We start from the raw sequence: 21750 nt of genomic DNA, 5'->3' as shown, positions 1-21750 counted from the left end.
GTTGCATGTACTTCATTATCAACCTGCTTCTATTCAGGGCAAGATTACTTAACTATCCATTTCTGTTCTTACTTCTTTGAAACATATTTCAGGCAAATTAGTATCACTCCATCTTCATTTGTCCCAGCTTAGGTTTAGTTCTGGAAAGTTAAATACATACTACAAAAAGGCAATGGAGAAGTTTGTTTTGTTAGGTGGGAACTAGGATCACTGCTTTTCTTCTCAAAACTTGTCCTGAGCATGGGACAAGCAGGATGCTTGGCTGAAAAAAAACAGGTTCCTTGCTCTTCTGGCAGTCATGAAGTGTATCTGAGAGCTCAGCATGATCAATTCCTCACGTGAAAGCCCATGTGTGCTATGGTAGGTAGCCGATGAAGGACACTGCAAGACTGAAACCTCTGCACCAGCTGCATCTGTAAAGTCTTTTAGGACTGCAGCCAGGCACAGCAGGTGAATGCACCACTTTAGATGTAACTGCATGGCAAAATAAAAGTTGACCCATAAAAGGTAGACTCTTCAGTAAACTTCACTCTCATTAATTATTTATAGTCATTTATATGATAAATAATACAGTGTTATGATGTGTTTGGGGGGGGCGGGTTGTGTTTAAGCAATATGCCTGAATTCATTATTTCAGTGAATAATTAAGTTGGCAAACAAGGGCAGAAGAATGCAGCTCTAAAGTTTGATGGCTTCAGTGATCTTATTCTTCACTCTTAACTTCTCTGATCCTCCATAACCATGTTCACTAAGCACAGACCACACTGGTGGGGATCTGTTGTGGCTCTGAACTTTTGCTGCTCCTTTCCCTTAACAGCAAGTTCACCTAATCCTCAAAGCTACACAGAGACTGCATTTGAAAACAGGAATCTGGATTCCTTCCACAGCTGCACTGGTACTACTCATCTCTTTACAACAAAACACACTCCAGAACTAAGCACCACTTTTAATTGCTTTTCTTAATTATTGCATTTTCTTGAAGTAGGTGTTGCAGTGCTCATGGCTGCAGGTGACAGACATTTCTTTTGGGCAAAGGTGGTGCAACAATGGAGTTAACAGATGCAAATTACATGTGATAGCAAATCATCTTGTTAGAATGACAAAGCATCTTCTGTGGGGGAGAAAAGAGTTATAAATAGACATTTTAATCAGTTTACATCTGGAAGAAACCATCTTTCAAAATGTACTGAGGTACCTGAGATGGTATGGTGGTGTTTGAGGAAGATTTGTGAGGGGGTGTGCTTCATCAGCATCAGCACAACTGACCTCCCTGAGGCTTCTGAACATCTCTTGGAAAATTCCAAGCAGTATTTGGCTGCTCTTTCACAGACTCATGGAATGGTTTGGGTTGGAAGGGATCATCTAGTTCCAACCACTCTGCCATGGGCAAGGACACCTTTCACTAGACCAGGTTGCTTAAAGCCTCATCCAGCCTGGCCTTGAACACTTCCAGGGAGGGGCCATCCACAACTTCTCTGGACAACCTGTCCCAGTGCCTCACCACCCTCACCGGGAAGAATTTCTCTCTTATACCTAATGTAAACCTCCCCATTTTTAGTTTGAAATTGTTACCCCCTCATCCTGGATCTTAGGAAGAAGTTCTTCAGTATGAAGGTGGTGAGACACTCGAACAGGTTGCCCAGGGAGGTTGTGGATGCCTCCTCCCTGGAGGTGTTCAAGGTCAGGCTGGATGAGGCTTTGAGCAACAGAGTCTAGTTGAGAGGCATCCCTGCCCATAGGAGGTTGGAGTAGATGATTTCTAAGGTCCCTTCCAACCTCAGTCACGCTCTGATTCTATCACCACCATCCCTGATAAGAAGTCCTTTAGTATTAGATGGCACAATTATAATTAATTAAATCTTACAATACAATTTATAGGCATTTTAAAGGTGTGGAAGACAGGACTAATACGTTTTACATGTAATTGTAACCAAATCAGTAAAAAGTGTTAAAATGCATCTATCATGGGGTTGCAAGCAAGCTATTGAGTTGTCAGACTTCCTGTGTAGTTTGCAAAGGTTTGTCTTGCACTGTCTGTTCTCAAGCAGTTTCCAGCAGAAAAAAAAAAGGCAAAACCAAATAAAAACTCAACAGCATTCACAAAGCCTGAGATCAAACAAAGAAAAGCAATAGGATCAGGGTGCAAACCAGAAAATGTCTATTGTTTAATTAAAATGAATCCTGTTCATAGGGCTCTAAGCTATCTGCAAGTCTAGCTTGCCTAAAATAATTAAGCAACAGGCTTATTAAAGCTGAGAGATAATTAAGAATCAAGGTGTGGGGTTTTTTTCCCCCTCCCAGAATTAAAAGGAAAAAAAAAAAATCAGCAAATCAATTCCAGGAAAAAAAAACCCAAAGCATTGTCAAAATAAAATCTTTACTGGTAAATTAGAGAAAGGCTTTACTTTTTCAATTACAAACCAGCAAATGCAGTGCAACCTCTGAGAACACTAAACCCAGAAATAGCTCTGCCCCTTCCTGCTGAAACAGAGAAACTGAAGCTTTTAGCATGCTTAAAATGATTAGATATTCAGACACTGTGATAAAACAAGTGCACAGTGGCTGGCCCACTGCCAGGGAGTGATCTGGAACTCTAACATTAAAAAAATAACACATCCTTTGGCATTCCCTTTATCTGCAAGTGTTTTTCCAACACATTTTGCTGAAGGGCAGCAAATTTCAAAGTGAATTCCATTTTCAACAACCTGCATGCTTCTGATGCACTGGCAAATGGCAGAAACCTTTAACCCTGTGAAATAAGTGATGCGTTCCATTTGCACATCTGGAGATCCATTTTGAACCTCTCTGGTCATCACATCAAAGCACCATTGACAAAATAAAACCATAATCACTTGCTAACACGTCAGCAAAATTATAGGAAATTAATCTTTGAGAAGAGCCAAAGGAATGACAAACTGCAACTAAAAAAAACCCAACTGCAAACATCTTAACTCATGCCCATGATCTTTGACTGAGATCAACAGAACAAGAAAAGCAATTGATCAGTTACAGAGCTTCAGAATCAGAGAATCACAGACTGCTAAGGGTTGGAAGAGACCTGAAAAGATCATCCAGTCCAACCCCCCTGCCAGAGCAGGACCACCTAGAGCAGGTCACACAGGAATGCATGCAGGCAGGTTTTGAATGTCTCAGAAGGAGACTCTGCTCTGGGCAGCCTGCTCCAGGGTTCTGTCACCCTCACATTGAAGGAGGTTTTTCTTATGGTTCACATGGAACCTCCAGCTTGCACCCACTGCCCCTTGTCTCATCACTGGATTTCTGACTCGAGAGGCCCATGCTAGTGAACCCCTGAGATTCTTCCTGTCCCACCCAAACTAGGAGCACATATTGGGCATTCCATCTTCCAGAGAGCTGAGGGATTTCCATCAATTCTGCCCAGTATGTGCAGCAGCAGAATATTGAAGCTATTCTGCATTCCCCAAACCTGCTTGCTCAGAGAACTGGGACCCTGTTATCTGAAGTTCTGCACAGTTTTACCTTGCTGACCAAAATCCTGTTGAATGGAGGTGTTGGTGCAGTACAACCATACACACATGGCTAAGGGCCAGAATATGCCTCAGGATCCAAGACCACAAGGCTGCCACCTGAAACTTGGTGCCATTCATTAAACAGTTAATGAATGCAAACCTGTTCCTCTTCCTGTGACAATGCTTTACTACTAAAATAACTGAACACACAATCCAACTAAGTAATCACTGCCTTGCTTTGTGTCAGGTTACTCAGCAGAAAAGCCAACTATTTTAGGTCCTTATTGGTATGATAATAAACACAAACATACTGCTCTCCAGTCAGTAACACTTCAGTACAAAGGAACAGTGGGAAAGTGGGTCAAAGCTGCCTTTTTATATATCAATCAAATCCCAACTACATTAAACCAGATTAATTAAGAAAGTCAACAACAACAACAACAAAAAAAACAACAAAACCCAAAAGCTCCTATTGAAGTACTGGTAAGCAAATGCACTGCTTGCCACATCACAGCATTTCAAGCTGTAACAGAAAAGAAAAAAATATTGAACTCAAACCACAGGGAAGATAAAACCAGTAGCTGGTATTTCACAGTATCACAGTACCACAGAGGCTGGAAGGGACCTCAAGAGATCATCAGGTCCAACCTCCCTGCCAAAGGAGGATCACTTAGGGTAGTCTGCACAGGAGCACATCCAGGTGGGTTTTGAAAGTCTCCAGAGAAGGAGATTCCACAACTCCCCTGGGCAGCCTGTTCCAGTGCTCTCTTTGTTGCTTAGCTCCCATTCATGGAGAGCAATGGGTCGAACTGAAGCACACCACGAGGTGTTTGAAAAAAAAAAAAAATCCATAGGGGAATAGAAAACATCACTGAGCAGAGCCTGGCTCTATCCTCCTGACTCTGCCCTTCACATCTTTATAAACATGAATGAGGTCACCCTCAGGCTCCTCTGCTCCAAGCTCAAGAGCCCCAGCTCCCTCACAAGCCTTTCCTCACAAGGAAGATGTTCCACTTCCTTCAGCATCTTTGTGGTTCTGTGCTGAACTCTTTCAAGCAGTTCCCTGAGGTCCTTCTTGAACTGAGGTTCCCAGAACTGGCCACAAGATTCCAGATGTGGCCTCACCAGGGCAGAGCAGAAAGGAAAGAGAATCTCTCACCTTGGTTACTTTGCTCATTCCATCATCCCAAATTATTTCTTGCACAGGTCCAAAACTGCATTCTGGTGGGCAGCACATCCTCTTTTAACTGAAACCCTATTTTCTGTCTCTCCTCCTGCATGTTCTGCAGTGCCCCTATGCTTTCACTTCTCTGCATTCCACGGCTCTTTTCTGTCCAGCTCTCTTCAGCAAGATATTAAAAAAAATAATAATAAAAAAAAAATCACATATTTTGCAAAACTACCAAGAAGCAAGATCGCATTTTTCAGCACTGAGAGATTTCTCAGCCTAGAGCTCATGAATCCATGCTGAATTATATTTTCTTCCCTTCACAAAACATATCATATTCAGCTCATTTAATTAAAATTTACTGAGTCATTATCCCAATCTCCACACTGAAAACGCAGCAGCGTTTAAAAAGAAATTAAGAAGGAAGCAAGGGTGCTGTCAATGAAAATCTGTCAGGCTTTACTAAAGGGATGTGGTCAGTACCTTCAGCAAAACATAAATATTCTTACCACAAAGCCTAGGAATACATTGAAGTAATGGAGGATTTGTGCTTCCTTCTTATTATTCAAATGGGAATTTGCTTAAAAATGAGATTCAATCCCTGTTGCTGCACCTTAGGTGACATTGTCACTTTTACAGCTGACTTTAAGGAGTAGTTCCACCCTCATGCTAAGCCATGATTGGTCTCTTAGCCTTCTCAACAGACTTCCCAGTGCAGGTACAGTCTAAACCAAGAGATCCATACCACAGTGCTGGGGGAATGCATTTCTGTGTCAACTGTGCTAGATGCTGTGGGCCTGCTCTAGCAGGAGGGTTGGACTTCATCTCTGGAGATCCCTTCCAACCCCTAACATCCTGTGATCCTTTGATCCTGTAAACTGGCATGGTCTCAACCCAGGATTCCATCCCACAGTGCTGGTGGGATGTGCTGCCACATCCTCAGAAGATGACACACTTTGATGTTTATATACATTTAGGTGACACTGTCCCCATTCTCTACCACCCCTCAGGAGCTCCACTATACCACAAGCAGATCTCCCAACATCAACAAGAGTATGGTTTGAACTAGTCAAGAGCAAATAGATTTAGGAGACTCTACATGTGTTTGTCCACATGGGCTATAGTGCAAGAGGCCTTCCCTTACAGGAACTGATTTCATAGAATCATAGAATGGCCTGAATTGGAAGGGAGCTTGAAAATCATCTAGTTCCAAACTCCTGCCATGGGCAGAGACACCTCTCACTAGACCAGGTTTCTCAAAGCTTTATCCAGCCTGGTCTTAAACACTTCTAGAGATGAGGTGTCCACAACCTCTGTGGGCAACCTGTTCAGTGTCTCACCACCCTCATAGTACAGAAATACTTTAATATGTCCAATCTAAGTCTACCCTGTTTTAGTTTAGTTTGTGGTGACAAAATAACTTGCTGCACTCTTTGAAGACTGATTTCCTTCTTGCTCTTTACAAGCAACTGGCAATTCTAAGGGAAGGAAGTCTCTGTCTCCATCTCACACTCAATATCTGTCTCTCCTAAGGAGGACTCTGTGAGCCTGATTCCTACCATAGGTTTGAGTTGCAAATGCAATTAAGCTCATTCTGCCTCCCCTATCTCTCCTGGGCAATGAGCACACTGGAAGACTGTGACCAGCACTATGCCCTTCTAGGAAACTCATTCCTCCCTTTTCCTGCAATTAAAAGACACCCCCCACAACAGTCTTCTCCATTAGAAATGCAGTTAGTGGTTAAAAAATGTCCTGCTAATTCACAACACTTTCCTGAATTGCAAGAATTGTAGAACTGCAAGGAATTCAAGAATTGCAATTATTCATGGCAGACAGTAATGAACTCCACTGCTTTCTGCAAAGAATCACACTGCTGCTCTGCTCTGGAGCTGAGTGTACTTCATTTAGATTAATTCAGTATTACTGTCTTTGTTAATTCTGTTTCCTCACAGTGTGGTGTCCAAAAAATACAGGAGGAGACACTTCAGGCCCTGTTTTAGAAACACCTGCACTTTGCAGAACTAAAAGCAATCGTTTATGTTTGTAAATCGAAGCAGGCAGCACCATGCATGCTCAATGCTCTTTCAGAAACTGCACATTGCTTTCTTTAGCCTGGTACCACCCACAAATACAACTGGTAGGTACTGCTTTGCAAGGCCAACCCAAAACCACAGAATGGCTTAGACTGGGAAGGACATTAAAGATCATCTACTCCAGTCTCCCTCCTAAAGGCAGGGACACCTCTCAACTTGACTCAGCTGTTTAAGGCTTCATCTAACCCAGCCTTGAATGCCCCCAGGGAGGAGACATCCACAAACTCCCTGGACAACATATTCCAGAGTCTCACCAACCTCATACTGAAGAGCTTCTTCCTAGTTCCAGTCTAACCCTGCTCTCCCTCAGCTTATGACCATTCCCCATTGTCCTGTCTCTTGACATCCTCATGAAATGTCCCTTTCCAGCCTAACTGTAGGATCCCTTCAGGTATTGGAAGGCAGCTCTATGGTCCCCCAGAGTCTTCTCTACTCTAGGCTGAACAACCCCAGCTCCCTCAGCCTATCCTCACAGCAGAGGTGTCTCATACCTTGGATCATCTTTGTGGCCCTCCCTCTGGACTTGCTCTGTCCTTCTTATGATAGGGACACCAGAACTGGAGGCAGTGTTCAAGGTGGGGGTCTCACAAGAGCAGACTAAAGGGGCAGCATCCCCTCTTGACCTGCTGGCCACACTCCTCTTGATGCAGCACACGATTTGCCTTTTGGGCTGCATGAGTACACTGCTGGCTCGTGGGGAGCTTATCAATCAATACACCCAGGTCTCTCTGCAGAGCTACTCTCAACCCAGTCTGCACCCAGCCTGGATTTGTGCCTTCAGACCATTAAGACCAGATCTCAAGCCCATCCAGACAGACAGCTCACAAAGCAATGCAGTAGGGGCTGGAATGCTTTTAGACAAGTGCAGAACCTTGCAAGGTCCAGGCATGCTTGGCAACTTTGAATATCATGAATCAAACCTACACAGCTTAGCTGAAGGCTGATGATAGGCAGCTCCAACAAGGGAGAGGTAGGAATGGGAAGAATCCCAGTCTTCTTGCTTGCTTTTCTATGGAGATAAAATCTAGGAATTTTCTCAAATGGAGAAAATCAGCTGCTATGCACAATATGAGGGAGTTTTTCATGTAGGAAGGAAAACCAGGTAGTGTTATTGTGAGTAAGACTTTGCTCGCAGGCATGCAGCCAGCTAGGGAGTCTGTGGTACCATGTCAAGCTCTGTAATGACAGACACCTCCTCTCCTGCCAAATTGCCACATTTGACAACATTTAACACTTGAACACTGTTGTGGGCCCTGTGAAGAGCCAGAACTGCACAGCTCAAGGTAACAGCAAATGTCCAAATCAAAAAGGTACAAGGAGAGAGCTCCAGCCTTACAACAGAACAAACAATGGTCTCAATCGTAGTGGCTAAAAGCTTTGGCTCATCTGGCAGCAACTTCTGTGTTTAGAAATTTCAAAGCAAGCTCACAATGTGGTGTTTCACAGAAACACCAGGACCAGAAGAACCTCTCAGAAATGCTTTCCAGATGATTGGCTATTTGTAAAACCTAACACAAAGGCCTCCAGGAGCAGGAATACATTCATGAAATCACACCACGCTGCCACAGCAATCCTCCTTCAAACCCAAAGTGTTCAGTCCCATGCCTGGACTTCTGGATGCTTCAATGATACCATTGTACCCAGGTTCTCCTGCCAAGTGATACCAGAGCACTGCAAGAGCAGCATTAACAGTCACCCTCTTCTCATTGCATCCAGGTGAACTTTCTGTGGCTGTTGCTGTGACTAGAGTCCATATCTAACTCAGACAGCTTAGCTCCTGGCTGCAGAAAAGCTGACCTCAGGGCAGACAAAACTCCCAAATAGTTTTTCTGCTCCTCTGAGTTTTTACAGCCTCTGCCAAGTGCTGAAGTGGTGCAGCTGGAACGTCCTGAGTACCAAACTGCCTAGTTCCACACCAAATCACATATATCAGTATCTTAATTACACCATTCATCCAAGGAGGGTTTTTTTTTCTGTCCCAGTTCACTACCTGAAACTCTCATTCTCTGCAAATATTGAAATGTAAAAAGAGGGGGCAGGAAGGGGGCAGGAATCCCCAGTGCTGGAGAGACAGAAAGCAAACAGCTGCTCCAGAGAGCAGGGAGGTACACTTCTGCAGCCTGATTATACAATTTAATCAGTAGGCTTGTGCCAGTTGAGTTTATGACTAATTCAATCATGCTTTAATGGTTATTCCTGGAAAACATGCTTACATCTCGTGGGAAGTCAATAGCTGAGGACACAGGTGAATAACAAGACTCTCCACTGAGAATTACTGACACCAAAACACATTTCCTCTGTGTAAACACTAAAGCAGCAACTTGTTATCATGGGTAGATACATTTCATGGTTGCTTGAAAAGAACCTGAAAGGGTATTTTCATTTGCTTTTCGTGTTTTCATCTGTGACTCTGAACCTCCATGTTATTAACATTTTCCCCCTCTCTCAGCCACATCATCACTGTGGCTCTAATATGCCTCATTTGCCTCCTTGTTGGTATTTTGTTGAAGGCTTTTAGTATTGTTTTGTAGGCTTTGCCTTTCCAGTTTTCTAGCAGTACCTGATTCTCTCTACATCAGGCTAAACTCTGCATTAAACTGAAAATAAAACCTGGCCCTTGACCTCAAAGACAGTACTATGCACATACCCTCAGTGCCCAGATACAACAGCAATTAAAAACCAACCACAGAGAATGCTCCCAGCTACACAGGCTTCTAGCTAGCCAGGGTCCCAGCTAGAGACTCTTTACAACTACTTGGATCTATGGTGCCACTGCTACATAAAAAGACACAAACAAGCTTTTTTGTAAGATCAAAACAAACCAATGTAACTTGATACCTTTCATTTTCGTGTAGCTGCTCACCTCCCTTCTTCCAGGAGCATCTGGCCTTAGGGGAAGCTTTGGGTTTGCATTCAAAATCAACTGTGCTGCCTATCTGAACCTGGATCAGTTTCTTCATTGGATTCTTGGAAAAGTCTGGAGCAGAAGCTGAAACAGAAGGGATAGAAACAGTGAAACAAAGCACCTTTACCTCTGTTAATGGTACTGCTATTTAGAACTTACACTTCTCAGATTCCAAATGGAATTAAAAACATGAATTAGTTCAAATGGATCTTCCAATGGACAGCTGTGCATTTCTCCTCATACTGGCACACAAGCAAAGGTCTCAGTTGTGCACAGTATGTCACCTAACAAAGCATGCACAGAAGACCCCATTGACTTCATCTGAGATAAAGCTCCCAAACCCAGCCAGTGTTAGGCACATGCCTCAGTGTGAGCATAAACAGCTTGTCCAAGTCCAGGGAGAGCAATCATCACCATCAGGCTCATTAGAACTCAAGGAAGTAGTTGGCTCCTAGTTCCATGTAAGAATGCACATCAGGTATGTTAGATGACACAAAACTACAGTGCTGCTCATGCTGAATGGGCACAGTTTGTGTTTACTAACAGTTAAGAAAAGGTACTTGGCTTCAATCTATAGTAACAATGAAAGAAAATTCAGTAGTTTAGGAGACTAAATGTGAAGGAGCCTGTAGCCTTAACAATAGAGAAGCAATGTCCCCAAAACACACTGCTCTTCACAAGCTTAGCTCTGAAATCAGTCTGTGTCAGAGGTAGGTATCACACAAGCAGGAGAGCAGAAGGCAGTCACAAGTTCAGCATTTCCCTCAGACAAACAGCTGTTACTGTTATTTCAAACTCAAACACACACCATTTGACTGATGGAATGACAACCCCTTGTTCCCTTGAATCAAGGCAGGTTGCACACAAGAGCATCCTATTGCTTTTAAATGCCATGGTTCCACAGGGAGCACTGGAGCCAGGGTGCAGAGGGTGAGTGCCTCTGACTGATGTGTGGAGCCAGTGCTGCCTCCTGACCATGTCAGCCCTTTTAATCTTTGGGCCCATGTCCAAACTCCCCATCCCTGCTCTTCCCCTAATGAATAATTTAACTGTGTTCTGTTTTAAAGCAATGAATTGGACTGTAAATCCTCTGGAAGCAGATGAGTCAATTCCTCAGCACTGCAGATAAAGATATTAGGCTGACAAAAATGTTTATTTCAGTGATAGCATCTGACTGAGTTAAATTTGAGATCATGATGGGATGGGATAGGAGGCAGGTGGAGGGGTTGTGGAGAGGGAGAATGATGTTTGTGTTTTAGTGAGAAAGGAAAAAGTCTTACCTACAACCCTGAGCTCTGCACTGGAATAGATGACACCATGTTTATTTTCAGCTATGCATTGGTATCTGCCAGAATCTGTCAGATTTAGATTTGATATTGTAAGTGCACCATTTTCAATTTGGATCCTTCCCTGAATATTAAGAAAAACATCTTTACTGATGATGTATTTCCTGTGAAAAATTTCAGATAAGTAAGGAACATAAATAGGGCAGTGTTAAGTACAGCAAATGGGGTCAAGGTAACAGCAGCAGCATGAGAACAGGTCGAGGATAAGTGACATGACTACACTAGGGTGCAACAACAGGGATCAAATGTGCAAACACAGTGTATGGAATCGAGTCTTGCTCAGTTTCAGAGAGGCTTTACAATCCCAAACATCCTCCTGTTTCCCCTGAAATATGGACAAAACCATAGCAGGCTGCTCCTCACGACAGCCCAGGGTATCCAAGCTGTACAGATGGCCCTGGCATTTTGTACCGTTCAGAGCCTTCACACATGCCGTTTGCTAATGAGCTCCCTGTAATACTATGCAGAAAAGATTCCAACAGTCATTAAATGGAAGATGTATCGAAGTGCCTTAGAGCTGACAAAGCTACTGAAGTAGAAGGATCTTCTCCCCTTGCTTGTTCTTGGAAAGCTGTATTAATTACAGTAAGAAGCAACTAATTTGAGGGTGGAGTGGCAGGAATGGTGAGAACAGGAACTGGTGACAAAGACAAAACCAAAGGAGCTTTCTCTCTAGGGAAAGACAGAAAACCAATAATGGACAAAAGAACAAAAAATATGCTCAAAACTATTTTCTGGTATTTCATTCTTGATCTGGACATGGCTTACCAGGCCTAAAGTAACAGATCTGGACATGGCTTACCAAGCCTAAAGCAATGGTACTCACTCTCTGCCTTTTCCTAAGGGCATGTACTTAGAGTTAGCCCCACTGCAGGGTGACTCTGGCTAGCTATAAACAGCCAGGACAGCTCAGCTCAGCTCCTCCTTTGACAGGTCCCCTTCCCAGTCTCTTGCACTCAAGCCAATTAGAAAAAGGACAAAACAATCCTAAAATGGAGCAAGACTGAATTTCTACATCTTGCTCCTCTGTCCAGCATTCCAAGCTGCTGCTCTTACCCTTCCTTACAAGAGATTTGGGTTTCTTTTGGAGAAGGAGAGCTAAGCAGAACAACCCCAGCAGAAGAAGGATTATTGCAGTCAAGGAGCTGAACATAACTGATTGGTAGAGACAGAAAACTCCTCCTCCAATGTCTCCTCAGTGCTGGCCTTCAAAGGGTTAGTCCCAGAGTTTACAGTCCTTAAAATATTTTCTGAGTAAGTCATGCTTATGCCCTGACTCCATGCCAGAGGCTGGACACCAATACTCAGAAGTGCAGAAATGGGAAGATTGAATGAGAGGAGATATTTTTATAGCCACTGAGGTAAAAATAAAATAATAATAAAAAAAAGCACATTACCTGCATGACTTTGTATGATACGGTAACAATGCTCTTAAATCACCAGGATGAGATTTTGTGCTCCCCCATTTAACCTGTCCACAAAACACTGCCATTCCCTTTAGTGAGCATATAACTATTACACTCTTTCTGGTAAGAAATGGTTTTCAGTGTGTAGATCACTTTTCACAGACATTTGCTGTATCCAGTTCAGCAGTAGACTCCTTCTTCAACAGAGAGGGTCAACACTGAGCACAACACACTGGCCAAGGCCAAAATACCTCCCTGCAATGCCCAGAATCTGCATTTTTCTCAATGAAGCAGTGAGATTAAAATCAGTATAGCTATCAGATGCCTTTCTGTGTTTCTAATCTGGGAGAAAAGTGTATTCTAAGTACAACCTCTTTTCCCTGTCACCAGATGCATTCATTCCCATTAATTTACTTTGCCAACCATATTAAAGCCAATAGCTTTGTTACACTGCTCTTTACTTTACATTATTTGCATTGAGTAGTAGTGACCCTAAGAATTTTCAGGAGTTTTCACTTTTTTTGATCAAAAAGTCTGAATATATTTTCTTATGACCTTTAATGAAATGCCAATAGCAAGTATAACAAAATCCTTTCAGTTCTCTTTCCCTCACTTATGGTTCTTAATGTATAACTTTAATTAAACTTCCTTCTCCAGACTTCCCTCACATACTTATTTCTGTGCTTCTGTCATTGCTTTTAAATGTGCCTTTAGCTGGGATATTTTTATACAGCATAATTTGTGTTTCTGGTATTGTAGCTTTTGAAGTTTCCATTGGGATGCTCTTGACAAACATACAGAAGTCAGTCTCAGGCATTTCTCTAGACTAATTACATGGACTTCTGTGAATTCCCATGGGAAGTACTGTGAATTTCATGTAGCACCATGCTTTCAAAACAGGATGTTACCTCTATTGACAGTTGTTCTCCATTCTTCAGCCACCTATATGATGGTTTGGGCTTCCCACTTGCTCTGCACTCCCAGTACAAAGTGTCCTCCACAGCAACTTCAGCGTCTTCTATTGTCTGGACCCAATGAGGTTTTGCTGCAAAGAAAATAAATACTCATCAACGACAAACCTCTAACAAGTTATTGCTCCATATGAGAATCAAAGGGTTAATTTGCATGGCACTCATGAGATGGTTTGTACCAACAAAAGTTCTCACTGGTTCAGCTTCAGGTGACCTTATGAAACAAACTACTCACTGTTCAAAGAATCACAAAATGTTAGGGGTTGGAAGGGACCTCCAGAGATCATAGAGTCTGACCCCTCTGCAAGAGAAGGATCACCTAGGACGGACAGTACAGGCGGGTTTTGAAAGCCTCCAGAGAAAGAGAACAGAGAGGTTGTGGGGTCCAGTGCTCCATCACAGTGCTCACTATAAAGAAGAGTCTCCTCATGCTGAGGTGGAACCTCCTGTGTTCTAGCCTGTACCTGCTGTTCCTTGTCCTATACCTGGGCACCATCAAAAAGAGCCTGGCACCTTCATCTTGACACCCACCCTTCAGATATTTATAGATCTTGATAAGATTCCCTCTCAACCTTCTCCAGACTAAACAGCCCCAGTTCTCTTAGTCTTTCTTCACAGCAAAGATGTTCAAGTCCCCCAGTCATCCTCATAGCTCTCTACTAGACTCTCTTCAGAAGATCCCTGTCTCCCTTGAATTGGGGAGCCCCAAACTGGACACAGTATTCCAGGTGTGGTCTCACCAGGGCAGTGTGGGGGTGGAGGAGAACCTCCCCAGACTTGCTAGACACACTTGTCTGGAAGCACCCCAGGATGCTACTGGCCCTCTTGGTCACAAGGGCACACTGCTGGCCTGTGGAGAACTTGCTGACCACTAGGACTCCAAGGTCTTTTACTAGGGAGCTGCTTCGACACATTTTTATCACAAGCAGTAAACTAAAAGAAAATTGAGCTTAGAAACCACTGAAGTCAAACTAGTGAAACCAATATTCAAACCACTAATCATTAAACAACACAGCTTTGAAACTGAGGTACATGTAAGATAAAGATATTAGTGGTAGGACTGGAATTAAATAATTGATGTAGATAAATCATGAAATTAATACTGAAGAGAGTCCTTTAAGTCCTAAAACAAAATGCAGTGGTATGTAATCTCTAGTTTTAAATACCATTTAAATTGCTTTTTATTGCTTGAACTGGATGAATATATGACACTGGTCTGAAAAACAGTCTTCGCACAGCATTTCAGTGATGCAAATCAAAACATGGCCTTAAGAAAGTTCATAACAAATATGTATTTCTAGCATACATCATTCAGAATTATTGAAAATACAATTCCAACTCTAAAGATAGAGTTTAAAACCTCTGTTACAGCTTTCACAGGGTAAAACCAAAAAGCTCACTTGGAAAGAAACCATCACTGTGTGAAAGGCAACAGTAGTTTATGCCTTTAGAGCTGTTTCCCACAACAGAGCTAATTCATGTGAATTTTCTTTGAATCTACTCAATTTACCAGAAGGTTTATTATCTCAATATATGCCATTTCACCAAGAAAAGATGAATTCTGGACTTTGCAAAACAGATCTAAAGCAGAATGAAACTTGGTTGCAAATACATAGCTAAGGGCAAAAGAATTTTCCAGAGTCAATCTGATTACTGTAAAGATTTCCATAAAGTTTCAATTTAGGAAAATCTTGTAACACTCATTTCAAAGCAATTAGAAACAAAGAAAGAAAGAGACCCTGGTGATACAGGAAAATATTGTTATTTAATAGATGAGTTTTGGAAGCACAGAAGGTCAGATTAAATCCTGTTGAAATTCCTACCACAGTGGAGTTACACCAGCAATTAATTCTGGCTGGGGAAATGAATGACTGGCCAGAAGGAAGTCTGCAGCACAGCTGAGAGCTGAACCTGTTCTATAGCCACAGGCACAAGACCAGCAGACCAATGCTTGGATGAGAGTTGGTATTAATTGCATTAAAGAAAAGATTCACTCTTCTCTAGCATACAGATTTTCTCTCCATCAGGTGTTCTGGCAAAGCAGAGATAAGATCTCAACATGATCATGCACAATAGCACCCTTCTGATAACAAGGATCAATACTATTTATGATTGATGTATATACACTTAGGATTAACTTCTCACAGAAGGCTTTACTAGAATTTATTAATTGAAGTATTAACAAAGGAGTTGTGGGAATTCAACCAGTATTTGCTGACAGTGAAACCCTGTTACTATGTTACTACTTTTGTTTTGCACATCCCTTATGCCTCATGAGGTGATTGTCCCCCTGTGCTCAGCTCTGGTGAGGCCACACCTTGAGTATTGTATTTGGTTTTGGGCACCTCAGTACAAGAGAGACATTGAGGTACTGGAGACAGTGCAGAGAAGGGCAACAAAGAAAAAAATCTTATGAAGAGTGACTGAGGAAGCTGGGGCTGGTTAGATTTAAAAAGAGAAGGCTGAGGGGAGACCTCATTGCTGTCTACAACTACCTGAAAGGACATTGTGGAGAGGCTGCTGCTGGTCTCTCCTCACAGAGCAAGAGGGAACAGCCTCAAGCTGTGACTGGGTTGGTTTAGAATGGACATTAGGAAACATTTTTTTCCACAGAAAAAGTGGTCAGGGATTGGAATGAGCTGCCCAGAGAGGTGGTTGAATCACCAACCCTGGATGTGATTAAAGGTCATTTGGATGTGGTACTTGGGAATATGGTTTAGGGGTGAAGCTTGCAGTATAGGGTTCTGGGTTGGACTTGGTGATCCTGAGGGTCTTTTCCAACCTGAATGTTTCTGTGATTTGTTTGGGGAATTATAGATTTTTTTTTTAAATTTTTTTTACACTCTCTTTGTCAAGGTCAGCTCTAAAACACAGGATAAGCTGGTCTTTGTGTCAGACAAATGTACTATCTCACTGAGAATGATTTTAGTTAAATCTTCATCTGGTAAGAAAGAGTTCAAGAAGGAGCCATTGCTTTATCTCACTTTGTCATCTGGTGTATTTGTCCCAGATGTGTCAAGGGGATGAAAGCTCAGGACTCCATGTCACCATGCTTCCTGCACTTTGCATACCTAAACATTTGTGCAACATGCAGCAGCACCTGAATTATTGATGGATCCATACATGTGCAATATTTCACACCTACTGCCTATCTCCATTTGAAAGTAGTCTAGATAGAGTGTATTGACAAGTTGAAGATCTTGGATTCAATTCCATTAATAAGAAAAACATTGTCTACACCATAAATCTTCATTTCAGGAGTCTGTGTCAGACAGTCTCCATAGGAGGGTCTCCTAAGTCCCCACCGTAGATATGACAAACTCTTTGGAAAGCATGGGAGAAGGACAACCACTGAAACCAGAAACAAACAGAACAGTTCCCCAAGCCACAGCACAAGAAATTTACAATGCCTGCTTATCCACCAGAGAGGGCTGATGTAGACTGCAGTGATTTTCTTGAGGAAGGCGCCTTTTCCCTTCAAGTTACTGATGAAGGAAGTGAGCAGAAAGAAAAACATTCTTTTCAAGCTGCCACATCTCAAAGTCTTTACAGAAGGCTGTGAAAGCGTTAGAAACTCTTTGAAACGGAACAATTTCAGCTAACCAGTTCAAAATTGAAACAGCAGCTAAATGGAGCAATCTCAGGTGGGACTATTCCACTGCATACTCTGAATCTTGGCCAAGGTAAAGAGGTCCACTCTGCAGCAACTGTGAGAAGTGCAGACAGAAGGTTGTGTAGCAGTAGATCTGTACACTCTCTTCAAAACATGACTCCAAGCCCTTTCTGTTGAGCCCTGCCTGAGTGTACCTAAATGATTCTGAATGCACAAAGTCATTCCTCTTAAGGTCTAGTCACTGTTAGGCAGATGTTACTTAGAACATCCAGTGCCACCACCACTACAAGATGTGTGCTGAAGGGAGACTAAAGATGTGGTAACAAAGCCTCATTCTCTCATGGAGCTACTGCATTGGCTTGGTATACAACTTGGATCTTCCTGAGGAGGCACCACTCCTTCCTCCTCAAGCAAGAAATAGGCAATCAGGCAACACATTGTCATTAAGATGAAAAAACCCAAGCAAACAAACAAACAGATGATGTCCTGCAAGTTGAGAGGTTGGAAGTTGATTTTAATGCAGTGTGTAGTGCAGGGTTTGAGACTGTGACAGGAATCCGTATTGTGTGATAATATTAAGAATTCTTAGGAACTTGCTGTGCAATGTTCATGAAAGATTCATACAAAGTTCCCTTAGGATGAAATACTTGTCGGTAACTGATTCTCTAATGAAGGTTAGCCATCAGCCTCATGGTCACTCACTTGGAAAAGCACCTGCCTGTATTTTGCTTCACTTGCTCTGGCCTAAAACATTCCTTGCAATACTCGACAGTCCCACAGGTAAGAAGTGGTACAAGTGTTTAAATTCATAACATTTATCCCTGTGAGAAGACTCAACCATCTTGTTTTTGGTGACTATGATCACCCTTTTCTTTCAGCTAATTAGGCCAGGCAGGTCTTCCTGAAGAAAACAACTGTTTCTTCAGTACACTCTAGGGCATCCCTGCAGTCCATAAGGAAAGGAAGAATCAGTTTTTTAGACTTTTAAGAAACCCTTTGCAGTAATTTCTGTGGGGGCTGATATGAATGAAGACCAACTGCAATGAGTGATGGCGATGAAGTGAAAGTTGACACTTCTCAGAAGGTGTACTGAGATCTGATTTGTAAATGATTTGTGGGGTACCAAGTACAATGGATGTCAACATGTATATTTATACATGATTTCCTTCAGAGTAGGAGACTCCAAGAAAAATCTCTTTTTAATTCCCGAGGCCATTGAAAATGAATAAAACAGAAGCAGGGCTTTAGGCTCATGACTTCTGTCTAGACACTGCACTCTCACAGAGAGTACTGAGGTCTGCCAGGCCTCTGCCTGGAGGCAGAAGACTACAGGAAGCTCTTCTAGAACAGTCCCTAATTGGGGCTTGCACATAAGATGCAGTCTGCTTACACACCTATCTCTACTTGGCAATTTACAGCATGAAAGCTGGGCTGCAAATCTCCTTTGAAAAATCCTTTTGGATAGCTCAGCAGTTGGGCCATAAATCAGAGTCAAAAGGAACTTTACATAGTTCAAGAGAAAGTAGCTATGAAGCATATTGAGGGGAAAAAAACAACTAGAAAATGTGACCTTCATTTTGCTAGGCAGTATATCTGAAAGTCAGGCTATGACACTCATGCTGATGCCTACAGCAACGATGAACCTGATCTTACCTCAAAACTCAAAGGGACTTTAAGCATGATTAACTTTTTTTTCCTAATAGAACAATTGAGCCTAGAGAAATCTCACATCTCCCTGAAGATGTCCATTATTTGACTTCCATTTAAAAATAAAAATGCTCTTAAGCAACAGGTACTTGATACATCATTGGGGAAGGTTTATAGTATGTAAAAGGGATGGACAATTTGTCTCTGTAGAAAGACAATGAAATGATTAGCTTTGACAAACTCTAGGTTGATCAAACTTAGCAACTTGATGTTATTTCACAGAACCATAGAATTGTGAATGAGTGTTTGATCTTCACAGGATCAGAATGTTAGGGGTTGGAAGGGACCTCCAGAGATCATTGAGTCCAACCCCCCTGCCAAAGCAGGATCACCTAGGGAAGGCTGCTCAGGAACACGTCCAGGTTGGGTTTGAAAATCTCCAGAGAATAAGACTCCACAGCCTCTCTGGGCAACCTATTCCAGTGCTCTGTCACTCCCACAGTAAAGTTTCTTATCTTGAGGTGGAACTTCTGATGTTCTTTTTTATATCCATTATTCCTTGTCCTGTCACAGGGATTTATAGTTTATAGTTTTGTAGTTAACATTTTGAAGACACCTCCATGAAAGAGTCAAGCCACCAGACAAATGCTTTAAACAGTGAGGATCTTCCACACACATAATAATGCTGTTTTACTGTAATTTTGGTGGCACATTATTACCAAATAAATAAAATACACTTTTTTTTTAATACTAAAAATTATAGAGCCTCTGTATTACTGGGGGTTTGCCTGCAGACCACTACTGCAGAGCAAGAGAACAGCAGCAGATCTTTTTTCTCTCTGTTAAACATTTCACTTTGGTACTTGACAACCATAAGGTCTGTTAGATCAGCATGTGCTAATTAAGGCTAGAATTTTTTTTTTCAATTATACTTTAAATTGTTCCATGCAGCTCTACCATGTTACATGCTTAATTGCATCTTAAAATACAAAAATGTAATTGTTTGATCTCTTCTCATTTTTCCATGCCATGAAATGCCTCCATGGATTCTTTCTTTTTCTCTAATCTTTTTATGGAAAAGGCTAAAAGCCATGAGAAACAAATATACTAATGAAGTGAAAGCAAATTATTTATATATTCAGGTTTTAAATTAAATCAAAGTTAGATAATCATGTCCTATTTCTAGCACATTCTGAAATCCCCTGAGGGGAAAAATGACATTAAACAAACGTTGGAACAGTACAAATGACAATAAACTGGACATTTCCTTCTCTGGAGACTTTCAGAACCCACCTGGATGAGCTCATGTGTGACCTGCCCTGGGTGATCCTTCTTTGGTAGAGGGGTGGGACTAGGTGATTTCTAGAGGTCCCTTCCAAGCCCTAATGTTCTGTGATTCTATGATTTGATGTTGGGCTTCGCTTGACAAAACCTCTCCGGACAAAAAATGAATATGAATAGACTGTCAGCAATGTTATGAAAGAATCCAGAATATCTGGTTTAGAGTATTTGTTTTTACTATTGACTTCAACTATAGATTGAGAGTTGTAATCAAAACCCACAATAAATTGAAAAAACAAACCAAACCAAAACAAACCCACAAAAAACCTAAACACCCCAGACATATTTTATTTTTCATGAAGAGAGTTACTGACATGCACAGAATTTCTAAGCTGAGCATATTTATAACCATTCCTAAGAAAATTGCCATGGACACGAATGAAGTTGAGCCTCTGTTCCATTATTGGAAGAGGAGGCAGGATAGCATGGAAAACATAAGTGAGATTTTTTTGTTTTGTTTTGCTTTTCATCAAACCATTTATGCACTGAAAGTTTCATTTTTCAGATTTCAAATTTTACAGTTTCAGCTCATAAAACAAATCAGAAGAGTGTGAGTGTTATGCTTCACAGCTGAGCAGTGAAACGTTTCAAGCTTTTGTTCAAGACCTGCTTTGTGCTTCAGTTACAAGCAATCTTTAAATTCTGCAAAGAAAGGAAGACCTTCTAATTCTCAGCCAAACTGACTTTTTTTGTCTCTTTATTCTTCCCTGAAAAGATTTATTTTTCACAATAATTCACTAAGATGACTTAAAAAAAGGTTCTTTTTTTTTTTTTAGGTAGGTTTTTCTTCTTTTGAAAAGAGAAAAATAAATGTTTCCACTGTTGAAATGAAAAGGAATTTGTCTATTTGTGGGGCATGCTTTTTTTCTACACACAATTAGCAGACACATCTTAGACTTCTATCAGTAAAATATTTTAACAGCAGCCCACATCCACTAACATTACCATACAGATTTTAGTCATCTTTGCCATAGTTGGTACTTCCTGGCAGATGGATGGATTTTTATTTTAAGTCTTCAGTATACTGCATTAATTTCTCCCCAAACCTCATCTGCTTTTAGAACAACTTCCTTAAATATCAATCTTTTATTGGAAGACTAAGAAGCATATGGCTGGATTTCTTCATCAGACAGATTCCTGAGCCTTGGTATCAGACACAGTGGCAAGCCATCAGAAATTATTTTCAGTTATAGAACATTATTAATCCACAAACAGAACAAAAACCCTTCAAATTATCAAAGAGTGTTGAAATGATACTACCCTGAACACAAACTTGTTGGCATTCTAATTGTGACAACAAAGCAAGCAACAAAATAAGAAAGATTACTGACATCTACTTAATTCTGCAGAATGGGCTTCATTAAGCAGAACAAATGAAATGAAACGAAACAGTTGGAGTTCCATTATTGCTGTTACAGGTCCCATTATTCCTTTTAGTCTAAATATCCATACTAGTGATGAACCTAATACGGTCAGATATTTATGCTGCAAAATGAATGCAGTTTGAGGGTTCAGATAACCTTTCTGAATCTGTAAGGAAAACGTTCACACCGATTTTCTTGGCACAAAACTGCAACTCCCCTGCTTTTTATTGATCAGCCACATTCTTTGTTTGGGTTGTTTGTCCTTTAATGAGCAAAACAAAACTTGGGGAGCAGGCCAAATGCTCAAGATTGACCATTGCTGTAATTACAAGAGCTAACTCAATTTTGTACGTAGTTTCTATTGACATGCCTTACAACTGCCCTGATTTAAAACTGGAGCAGGAATAC

At 41.5% G+C, this 21750-nt stretch overlaps 1 protein-coding gene across 1 annotated transcript in view; it reads right to left on the bottom strand.

Annotated features, from left to right (window-relative positions):
* The window catches only part of CNTN3 (contactin 3), an 88763-nt gene that overhangs the window by 16896 nt on the left and 50117 nt on the right, over nucleotides 1-21750 (bottom strand). Inside the window, exons 6-8 of the mRNA XM_054387582.1 lie at nucleotides 13315-13451; nucleotides 10935-11064; nucleotides 9588-9738 (exon numbers count right to left, since the gene is read on the bottom strand). Of these exons, the coding sequence (XP_054243557.1) occupies nucleotides 9588-9738; nucleotides 10935-11064; nucleotides 13315-13451 (418 nt within the window). The remainder of the gene's footprint in view (nucleotides 1-9587; nucleotides 9739-10934; nucleotides 11065-13314; nucleotides 13452-21750) is intronic.

The sequence above is a fragment of the Indicator indicator genome, chromosome 15, assembly GCF_027791375.1.
Source record: "Indicator indicator isolate 239-I01 chromosome 15, UM_Iind_1.1, whole genome shotgun sequence".
Lineage (NCBI taxonomy): Eukaryota > Metazoa > Chordata > Aves > Piciformes > Indicatoridae > Indicator > Indicator indicator.
The sequence above is the reverse complement of the archived record's forward strand: the minus strand, read 5'-3'. Positions and strand labels throughout refer to the sequence as shown.